Source organism: Buceros rhinoceros, unplaced genomic scaffold (assembly GCF_000710305.1).
Source record: "Buceros rhinoceros silvestris isolate BGI_N320 unplaced genomic scaffold, ASM71030v1 scaffold312, whole genome shotgun sequence".
Taxonomy (NCBI): domain Eukaryota; kingdom Metazoa; phylum Chordata; class Aves; order Bucerotiformes; family Bucerotidae; genus Buceros; species Buceros rhinoceros.
In genome coordinates this window covers 40,915-52,457 of record NW_010396918.1, presented here as the reverse complement: position 1 = coordinate 52,457, position 11,543 = coordinate 40,915, and the positions used below count along the sequence as shown (strand labels likewise).

The 11,543-nt window shown below is 40.8% G+C and overlaps 1 protein-coding gene across 1 annotated transcript in view; it reads left to right on the top strand.

Annotated features, from left to right (window-relative positions):
• Window positions 1–11,543, top strand: part of PRKAR2B (protein kinase, cAMP-dependent, regulatory, type II, beta) — a 43,915-nt gene that overhangs the window by 508 nt on the left and 31,864 nt on the right. Inside the window, exon 2 of the mRNA XM_010146019.1 lies at window positions 1,858–1,967. Coding sequence (XP_010144321.1) covers window positions 1,858–1,967 — 110 coding nt within the window. The remainder of the gene's footprint in view (window positions 1–1,857; window positions 1,968–11,543) is intronic.

The following is an 11,543-nucleotide window of genomic DNA, read 5'->3' as shown; positions in this document are numbered from 1 at the left end:
TTTTTTTTTTTTTTGTATTTTTATAGTATTTTGGTGATTGATTTGGGGGAAAAAACACTTGAAATTTGTGATATAGTGCATTGGTGTTTATTTGAAATGCTTGATTTGAATTGCAAGTTTTTCTGGAGTGAATATACCAGCCTTAGTTTTTATGAAAAGGAGAAGTGTATTGAGTTCCAGAAAGTGTTTATTCAATTAAACAACTCCTTAGGTAACTGGACTTAGATAATAGTGGTTACTAAGAAGTGCCAATGATACCCATAATTGTGACATACCCATGAATTTCTGGCAGATAATTTTTAGGATAATATTTTGTGTTTCGTCCCTGACCATAATGTACTTCTTGTTTGGAGTTTGAGCAAAGTTCTTTCAATATCTGTGACATTTTCAAGGCTGAAGCAAAAGCAGTTTCTGTGTTAGATGATTTTAGTTTAATGATCAGATATGTCAAAAAATAGCTTTAAAATTTATGGTTAAAAGCTCCATGTTAAGGTTGAATTATTAAGTAGAAAAAACCTTTTTGTCAAAAGTGATTGTGAGTTATATTTTCTATCAAGAGGTTATTAAGTTTATGTTTTCAGGACTAGATCCTATTTTTAAGAAATGCTAAATATCTTCTACAGATTTCAATGAGAATGAAGGTGTTCACTTGGGTGGAGATTGAGGTTGCAAGTGGTTGTATTGTGCAAGAGAGGAAGGAAATTTCATGGATGTTTCTGTTCAGCTCACACTATTCATGTAGGGCTCTTTAATCAGAACACAACATGACTGATGGATCGTTTTCAAAGACATTATTTATATGAACAATTGGAATTGTATGTATTTATAGGCTGGTTGCGATCACGTCCAGCTTCCGGGTTTCTTAGCGCATTTAGCATACAAGCGATACCAGCAGGAACTCCGTGTTTACATCTCCATGTTGCCATTATTAATGAACACTCCTTTGTAATGAAACATCTCCGTTTTGGTTCCTTGTGTTGGTTTCATGACTGCAAAGTTAAAACTACCACAGTCCCTCCTTCTGAAGATAAAATTGATGCACTTCAATGGTTAGGTTAAGAAATTGCACATTGATGCAAGTGGGTAGAACATACGTAAGTGACCTAACAGAAGGGAATAATGTAATCCTGGGCTGGCTGTATTAATGGAAGTGTTTTGTTCTTAAACATCTACGATGTACATATACGCTTCTTTCTCAATTCAACAAATGTTAAGTATCAGAACTTTGGGGGTTTTTAACCTATGGTTTTATTTTTTGTTCCATGGAAAATGAGGTGGAGCAGCATGACTGCTTCTTCATATCGTCCTCTTAATTTTGTGGAGGATCTTGTCCAGCGAAGACTTACAATTCTGTTTTCCAGATGAGTCACTGATACAGCCACAAGCATATTTTGGGAACTGTGTGCTGTTTCCCTTTACCTCTCACGTGAAGGTGACTACGAAACTGGTGACTAGAATACGTTCTTTCTAGTCTTTTGAGGGTTCTTTTTACTTTCAAGTCTTTTGATCTTTGCTTCCTTGAGAAATCAAGTTTTGTTCATACCATCTTTTTTGTGCTTATCACAATATATAATTACAGTGATAAACATGAGAATACAGATTGGCACAAGAGCCTGTAACTGTGATCCATTCAGCAGTGGTCTCCTGCCTTCTAAAACCATTATTAAACGTAAACATTTTGCACCACGCACTTACGGCCATTAAACTTCGGAAGTTTGCTCTTCACGATGGAGGCGAAGAGCTGTTTGTTGGGTAGTACCTGGGTGAGGGAGTGGAGACCCTGAACCATGTGCTTCCGTCTTCTCTCAGGTCTTGAAGCACCCTGTTACGCCTTTTCTTTCTATTATATTCTTGCAGATATAAGGAATGGCTGGGGACTACGGGGGACAGATGCACCAGTATGAGGGAGCGGAGGCTCTGTATATGGTGTATCCACCATTCTCTGGATCTCACAGGCTACTCTTGCTGTATGTACAGTGCTTTTACATGGTGTCTCTAATTTTTATATAGTCCTATAGTTATTACCTGGATTCATTCTTACAGGTGTATTATGTTAATAGTATTTAGCTTCATGAGGGTCTAAAAATACTCTGAGGGCCTACTGCTGTGCTCACTGAAACTAGTGTTAGTATTTATACTTTTTTTTTTCCAAGTTTTGACTGTTTTTTTAAATGTGTAATTTTCAAAGGTCAGTGTAGAATGCTGATAAGTTATGGATGGGCTTATATGATCTGGAAGATCTTAAAATTTTCTTTCTTTAGCAGCTCACTGAATTTTTTTTTATCTTCTCTCTTGTACTGTGCTTTTTCTAAGTAATTAGATTTTCAATGGTGACAGCATAATACCAGACATTTTATTCTGAACTGTTCTTGTAAAAAGAATAAAAGAGAAAGACCTTTTTCCTACTGGGTGTAATTGTAACAGTAGGAATTCATGTCTATTTTTAGATAGTTTTGTTATCATCAGTAAATAGTTTTGTCTTTCTGTGGGTGATACTCTAAGTGGACAGTGTCAGTATGCATACTTCTCCTCACTACAGATCACATAATTATTTTTCCCCTGGCAGTACCTGTAGGGACTCGACACCTGGCCCTCCCTCATCCTTGGAGGTAGGAGTGGGATACAGCACCAGCTGTAACATACTCAGGGACATGTCCACTTCTCCAGCCACTCTCTAGAGATGAACCACTTCATGCTTAGACAGATTTTCTTCTGCTTGGTGGATTATTCTGTATCTTGTTCTTTTTGTTTAAAGCAGTGACGTCTTTATAATTTGTGTCTTTTGCTGTGAGACTGGGAGTTTTGAATTCTTTGATCCATATGTGAAGTATTTTTATTGGTTAGAAAGTGATGTATTCCTGATAAGTGCTCTAATTTGCTGTTCTTGTAAAGATAGCAAATGAAGGGATCAGGTGCCTGTGTTGTGCAGCAGTGGAGCTGAGAAAGCCACAAAGACCTCATCTAGTTCAGGTGTCTGAGGCTTCAGTGAGCCTCTTGGTCACTGCCAGGACCAGCACCACTCTATGCACCTCTGGGACCAAAATGATTGGGATGCTATTCTTAAAATGACTCCTCAAGGAGATGCCTGTCTCTTTCTCCAGACTGGTCATGATAAAGACAAGACCAGTGGGGCCCATGGAGTTACCACACTGTCTTGTGTCATGGATGAAGCTTATGTGTTGACACTGACTGTAGCATTGGCTTACCAAATATATGTCGTATCCCCTGGCACCATCTGGGGATACCTCTGAGAAGTGACACTTTGTTCTCAGTAGTTAACACACAGCACTTTCTTCAAGAAAGTTAAACAAAGTGAGTTTAACTTCTTGTTCTCTCAGCCTCATCATTGATTCCTCAACACCAGAAATAACTTTAGACCCTCAGTGCTGTGATACTCACATCCTAGGGACTGTGTGGATATGAAAATTAATGTTCTCTTGGGCGCTTTCTTCGGTGGGTGGTGGTGGTTGGAAATGCATCTTATTCCAGAAGGGGGAAAAGGAGCTGTGTGTATTTTAAGACTAATGGTCATTCATTACACCTGATGGATTATTGGATTTTTGATGTGAATACTGAAGACCCTGTCTTCTGGGTTTATAATTCAGGCAGCACTAGTATTGGATGCCTCACTTAATTGTGAAGTAGGTAAACATAACTCTTTCAGGATGTGGGCTCAGCCTTTTTTTTTTTCCTCCCCTATGCTCTCTTGAGACATTGTCTCTGTTCTCCATCTTGTACTAGAGAGGACTGTGTTTAATGTACTGGAGTGGCTAGTGTTCTTGTCAGGTTATGTTCAGGTGAGTAGAAGGTTAGCTTAAGTTTTCTGTAATTAAAATATATGGATACCCCATCAGTATTTTGCATCAGTTGTCTGCACTTCTGGTGTTGCTCTGCAGTAATAAGGTTGACTTGCTTAGGAGAAATGCTATCTTTTGACATTTTACTGCTGTCAAGGGTTAGGGCTGGACCAGCCCCTAGACACGTGACAGATGCTCTGTGTTAATCTCTCTCCCTTCACAAAGGGGAAGAGAAAAGGAATAAGGGAGAGAGACTTATGGATTGGGAAAGAAAACTGAAACTGCTTTAATGAAAATAATCATAAAATTATACATATACACAAATATAAACAATACCAATACCAAACCCAACCCCCCTGATGGCAAACACGTCGCCGTTGCCACTGATGCTATGGGCAGGCACTGGAGAAGTCACAGACTGGACTCAGTGACAGACAGACAGATTCTGGAACTGGATTCGGGAATGCACAGATTGGGTTTGATGATAGAATAGACAGAGTCCTCCTCAGACACCAGCCATTGAAGAAGAGAGAGACTGACCCTTGTGATCCCTCCGCTTTATACTGAATACAATGTATATGTGATGGAAAACCTTGCTGGTCAGTTCAGGGTCACCTGTCCTGTCTGCTCCTCCCCACAGGTGCAGCCTCTAACTCACTGCACCCCACCGTGGGACACAGGATTGAGCAGTGACCTTGGTCTGCGCAGGAGCAAGTCTGAGCCAGAGCCTTTCTGCAGATCAGTCCCTGGTAGTGACTGTAAACATCAAGCGTTATCACAGCTAGAAGCAGATACTGTCTGCACAAACATGCCATTTAAGTTAAGAAAGTGCCATCACTGAGGAGAGACTGAGCTGAGAAGTGAAATCACTGAACAGAATTAGTTCCGTTCTAACTCAAATCAGGACATTTGCTTGTAGAATTGCTGAGGAATAGTATTTTTATGAATGTGGAATAACTGGCAGTCTGAAACAAAAAAGTTTGTGTTTATTTTCATCATTGTGGTTCTGACTTGTGACTTCCCAGGTTTTGTTCTGAAAGATGGCAACCTATGGAGATCTTGTGTTGTCTTTATCCACCTTTCTCTGGCTAACAGGACTCTGTACTAAAGCCCAAACTGCTTCCAGAATATCTCTTTGAGGTACTCTAGGTATGTAGGTGTGGCCTTAAGGTTCATGGCAGCTGCTGTTTTCACTAGGACATAGTGGTTTCAGGGTTCTGACCTGTATAGGAACATGCTGACATTTGTTAACAAGCTGTCATATGATGGCTCCTGGCTTTTATTTCAGTCACCAGGACGATGTCTGACTGCCAGTCATTTAACATCACCAGGAACGAACAAACTGTATCAGAGCATGGAAAGTCGACATTCATAAAAATATGATGTTTTCTCAGCAATTCTACAAGCAAATGTTCTGGTTTTAGTTAGAACAGAACAACAGCCTGGTTTCCTTCAAAAATGTGCTGGTTATGTTGAACAGTTTCTCCTTTTGCTTCATTCTGTGCTTTTATCAGGGTGAGAAGACTCAAATTTGAGGCATCAGTTAAATTAAAGGCAATATCTGCAAAATAATATTTTCAAATTAACTACACAGAAGCAGCAGTTTCTTTACCATAAAACAGTGATTAACTTTGGTCCCTCTAATCTGTTAGAAGCACTGGGACTTAAACACCAATAATGTGCCAAGGGCTACAATCGATAGCATTTCTGTCTTTTATGCGTTTGTCTGTCTGCAGTTCCTGCTGTCTTCACCAGCATGCTGACTGTAGATGTTGCTCATGTTAAGCATTTGGAAATACTTTTTCCATACTTTGATGATATTCTTCTGTATATCCTATTATTAATCAGAATTTTCAGTTTCTCTTTTCGCATTTGGATAACAAGATAAGAATTTTAAAGTCAAATCTTGTATCACCGCAAATTATAAAGTTCACTTGACCTGTTGTTGACTCTGGAACAATAAATTCTAGTTTATACTAATCGTGAATCAATGGTTTACCTTCTGGTTAACTGCTCAACATCAATGTCTCCTGTGACAAGTGGTGTCCTGAATTTTTGTGGTATTTCACACTGGATTTTACTTCCAGTTCTGGCTTCATTGTAGTCTTCTGGGATAAATCTGCACAGCAAGCAGATCACTATTCCTCAGGTTCTGCCACAATTTCCTTATGACAAGATCAGGCCAAAATCTGTAAGGGATCATCTCCAATTTTTCTACTCATCTTCAAGAACAGTGACATCAGATGTGTTCTTTACTCGGTGATGACAGAAAAGCCTTGAGCTTGCCTGTGGCACTTTCTAAAGTGGTTCTGTAGTTGCTCTTTTTGATAACCATTCGGATACCCTTTGCCAGATAATTAATAGTGTCGGGGGAACAACCTGGAACTACAGATAATGTGCATATATTTGGGGACTTAAAGTAAAAAAAGACAATTTCTCAATGACTGAATTCTTCTGAATATTAGGATAATCAGGATGGAAAGGACTATAGAAATTCTCTTGTTCAACCTCCAGTTCAAAGCAGGCCAGTTCTTAGATCAGACCAGGTTACTGAAAACCTCCAAGGACTGAGAGAGACTACACAACCTCTCAGGACAATGGCTCCACCACCTGACTGGTCTCATGATGAAAAGTTTTCTTCTGTCTGAGACTCTCTTGTTTCAACTCATGCTTTTGTCTGTCATCTTTCCACCATGCACCAGTGTGCAGAGCTTCAGTGACCTCCCTATAAGTACTTCCAGGCTGCTGTCAGGTGTTCCAGAGCTGTCTCTTTTCCAAGCCGAACAAACCCAGCTCCCTCAGCCTCTGCTCACAGGGCAAATGCTCTACCATCCTGGTAGCCCTCTGCTGAGCTCATTCCAGTTTGTCAATGTCTTTCCTGTATTGGAGGCCCCCAAAGTAGACCAAGTATTCTAGATGTGGTCCTAAAGAGTGTGTGGAGTAGAGGCAGGGATGATCACTTCTCCTGTTCATACAGCCCAGGAGGTGGTTGGTCCTCCTTGCTGCTGGAGCACTGCTGGCTCGTGGTCAGCAGCTGCCCACCAAGACCGCCAGAGTGGTTCTGTGGAGCAGCTCCCTGAGATGGCATGCCCAGCCTGTGCTGTTGCAAGGCTGAGGAAGAGGACGAGGGATGTTTGGGTGCATGTGCCTCTTCTGAAGGTAGTCTAAGATGAATAATGTTCACCAGACTTGAATGATCTATGCACTGGCTTGTGTATACTGTGCACCTTTGAGAGCTTCAGCTAATTGTAAGTAACTTTACCTTTGCTTTACATGTTGGCACATTGAAAGGCCCTGAGAGCGTAAAAAGCCACACTGATTTATAAATGGTTGCACTAAATGTAGTACCTTCAAATTCATTTGTCACAGCATTCCAAGTCTGGCACTGTTGTTTTTTTTTTTTTAATTCTTTTAATTTTTATTGATTTTTGTTTTCTATTTGTTTAGAATTAGAACAGATTTGTTTAATGTATCAGCAGGGTACCCCAGTCAGAAAATCACAGAATCATACAATGGTTTGAGTTGGAAGGGAGCTTAAGGATCATCTAGTTCCAACCCCTCAGTCATGGGCGAGGACAGCTTCCACTAGACCAGGTTGCTCAAAGCCCCATCCAGCCTGTCCGTGAACACTCCCAGGGTCTTCTCTGGGCAACCTGTTCCAGTGCCTCACCTCCTTCATAGTGAAGAATTTCTTCCTTATGGTCTGGTTCATTCAACTAGAATATTTTTATCTCCCAGCTGTGCTGTTATCTTGGTAACTTTTACACTGCATGATTATTTAATCATTAAACCTGAAATTTCTAGAAGCATCAAGGGAACTGTATACAAATTAAATCAAGAAGTTCTTTAGCACTGTTGCTTAAACACAGGACATTTATAAAGGAATACAATTTCCTTGGGTTTCCTTCAGCTTTCTCTGTGGCCTTGATTATTCTCTGTAATTTTTATCTCTAGCACAATATTCTGTTACAAATGACTGTCTTGGCTGAAGAAGTTCTGTCTTACCCTAAGGGTTCATTTATTTTCCTTTGATATTTAACAGAGTTGTTGCTGAAAAGCATCTTTCTCTTTCTGAGAAAAAGGCCGAACTGTAAGCAATTTTGCAGGGTGAATTCTAGCACCCTGCAAAGCAAGATGTTAACACGTTGTTTAACTTGTGCTGTAATTCTAGGGTATTTTCTGAAAAGTGGTCACCTGGGATACATGATTTCCTAGGATATTGGTTTCAGTGTCTGGCTCAGGTTAGGATCTTTATTTATTTCCCCCTCTAAATATAAAGGAATTGTAGTTGGCAGATGAGGTATGTGTTGTTATCTCTCCTCTCGTAAAGTAAAAATAGAAATAAACATCTTTCCTCCCTTCCATTCAGTAAGAATAATTTCACATGTATATTATTTCCCAGAAAATATGGTTCTGTTTTGCATGTATAGCTGGGCAAGAGGAAAACAAGTTAGAAACATTAATTTTGTGTTTAGTTTTCAAAACGGCAAGTCCAGTTTTATTCTGAGGTTTTCTGGTATGGATTCAGTTGCTGAGAAAGGTACTCTATTAGAAGTCATGAGCTTTCTCATGTTGTCTGGGGGTTTCATTTTCTGCTGAAACAGTGTAAGCTCATGTTTGTGCAGGAGAATGCAAGAGCTAGTCCCAGTGGAGATCCTGTGTGTTAAGACAAGAGACTATGAGTTAAGTTTTGTGTAAAACGAGAAACTGCAGAAAATGGAGAATACTGGAAACAGGGACACACAGGGAGATGTGGTCAGCTTTTTCAAGGTAATGTGATGCTATTATTAAGAGATTTCTTGCAGAAGTCTGGAGGCCATTCATGCATGGATCACTTTGGTCCTTTCTTCGTTAAGTGGAAGGAGCACAATCTTCTTTGGTCAGCTGCAAGTGGATGAACGTGCTTTTGTCATGACAGCCATTTAGGTACGGGGTAGACTGGGAAGTCCAACAGTCTGAGTCTGTTTGAGGTCACATTGCCCAGATCTTCTCCTGCATATATTATATCAGTTCTCCTGGGTTCATCTTTAGCCAGCTACTCCTCAAGTGCAGTGTGGTTTTGAGTAAGTACTGAGAAAACAGAGTTGAGTAATAGAACTTGGGAGTGTCCTGTGTGTGTTGACGACACCTTATCCAGGCTTTCTGCATCTTCTTATAATAGTATAAAACAAAAGGGAACAAAACAGCACTGTGGACATCTGCAAGATCCATTGATAGAAGAAGAAATAAAACTGGTTTTACAGTGTGCAGGAAAAAGCTAAGTTCATGCTCACATCTGTTTGTGTGTTCACCCATTTAGTTTCTTGGATACAGTAGTATTTTGTTCATAATGGTACCAAATGTGTATGTGTGGGAGGAGTGGAGGGTGTTCAGAAAGCTGGGAATAAAGATGTGGGTTTTTTCAGTCATCAGAATACACTGTCTCCATTTACCTTTGGCTAAGGACTTTCTGAGAAATAAGATAGTGACAGCTCATTAGCTCAATGAATGGAGGTTTGGGGTTTTTTTTCTTTTGGAAAAACAGTAATGAGTTCTGTGACCTTGATGTCATCTTTCTTGTTCTGAGTGGTAAGTAGTCACACAGTTATGGACAACTTCTATTATTAGGGAATATAAGCATGGTAATCTTTGTTCTTAGGTTCATTACAGTCCTAGTTCTTGGAAGGATAATATTCATAGTCCATCTTTTGGCTTGTTATAGTTGTCTGCACCACTACAGAAGTAGATGAGTGTGGATTCCAACACATAGGATTGCTATGTTGGGTGCTTGCTTTCTAGTATGTAGTAGTACTACATCCTACTAGTATGTAGTACCGGTATATTTCATAACAACAGTTCATATTTTGACTATGAAAAAGTAAAACAGCACATATTATTTCATAGTTATGATTTGTCTTTTAAACTTCCTTTGGCTATCAAAAGAGAATCCTGTCAGCAAAAGGTCTTAAATGGATTTTCTGGAGTTGTTGAGAAACCAGATGTTCAAAATCAAACTTTTCAAAACTTGGCAGAAATATTTTCCATAATGTTTTTTGTCTACCTTTCTTGCCATTTTATCTGGAATCTGTTTAGTAGATTTGGTTTATCATACTTCTTCTATAGGGGATTATATGAGCATGACTTGCCTATTCATTCAAAGCCAGCATACCTAAAATCAGCATGCTAAAATTCCAGGAGACAAACTCATTTAGCTTATTACTGCATTTCATTTTGCCTAACAGCCTGAGCACAGAAGGAATGAAGAACATCTCATTACAGAGTATTCTGCCGTGTAGAATGTAGGGTACTTCTGGAAAATGGGGAAAGGTGGGTTCCAGCTTCCTTCCCTTGGCCCCATAGCTGTGAAAAGCAAAGGTAAATTTGTTATAGCAACCGTTCTTTTAAAAGATTTTTTTGAAGTGCCTCTTTTTTAGGTGCAGGGTTTTCCGTGAAGCCTTTTGAGATTAAATTTTGCTCTCCCATAGCTGCCCAAACCAAGTCTACCCTGTATGTGCGAACACTGGCTTTGACATGTGGCTCTGATGAACTTTTGTGATGATGACTTAATTAGATGTCAGTTAAAATGTTCTTAGGAGTTTTCTAGATTTAGTATTATCTGTACCTTCCTCATTTTGCTGGATGACCTGAGTTCTGCCATTCACTTTTCCTTCTTGAATTCTGTGTTTCTTAATGCCTTTTTGGTTCTATTTTCTAAGTGCGCCTTTAAACAGCAGAGGCACTACCCCTCCTCCAGTACATTAGTTAGAGTGCCTTCGAGAACAGTCTCTTTCACCTCTTCCCCTTCTGTATGTCCATACTTAATTTATTGTGATGGGTTGACCTTGGCTGGATGCGAGGTGCCCAGTGAGCTGCTCTGTTGCTCCCCCTCCTCAGCTGGACACAGGAGACAAAATGTAACGAAAGGCTCATGGGTTGATAAGGACAGGGAAATCAGTCAGCAATTACCAGCACAGGCAAACCAGACTCGACTCAGGGAAATTAATTTATTACCATTCAAATCAAGAGTAAGGTAAAGAAAAATTAAAACACCTTCCCCCCACCCCTCCCTTCTTCCTGAGTTAAACTGCACTCTACCTCTTCCACCCCAGTGGCACAGGGGAGTGGGGAATGGGGGTTGCAGTCAGTCCATCGCATGCATTCTCAGCTGTTCTTTAAAATGATCCCTTAAGTCAAACACCTTATCCCACCCGCTCCCTTCTTCCTGGGCTCGACTTCACTCCCCATTTCTCTATCTCCTCCCCACCAGTGGAGCAGGGGGATGGAGCGTGGGGGTGGCAGTGAGTTCATCACGCATTGTTTCTGCCACTCCTTCCTCCTCAGGGGGAGGACTCCTCATACTTTTCCCTGCTCCAGTGTGAGGTCCCACCCTCAGGAGACAGTCTTCCACAAACTTCTCCAACCTGAGTCCTTCCCATGGGCTGCAGTTCATTACCATCCGCTCCAGTGTGGTTATCTTCCATTGGATGCAGTCCTTCAGGAACAGAAAACCTACTCCAGCACGGGTCCTCCATGGGGTCACAAGCCCTGCTGGCAAATGTGCTCCAGCATGGGCTCCTCTCTTCCCAGGTCCGTAGGTACTGCCAGGAGCCTGCTTCTGCGTGGGATTCCCACAGGGTCACAGCCTTCTTTGGGCATCCCCCTGCTCTGGGATGGGGTCCTCCATGGGCTGCAGGTGGGTGTCTCTCCACCATGGACCTCCATGCCTCACCATGGTCTTCACAACAGGATGCAGGGGAATCTATACTC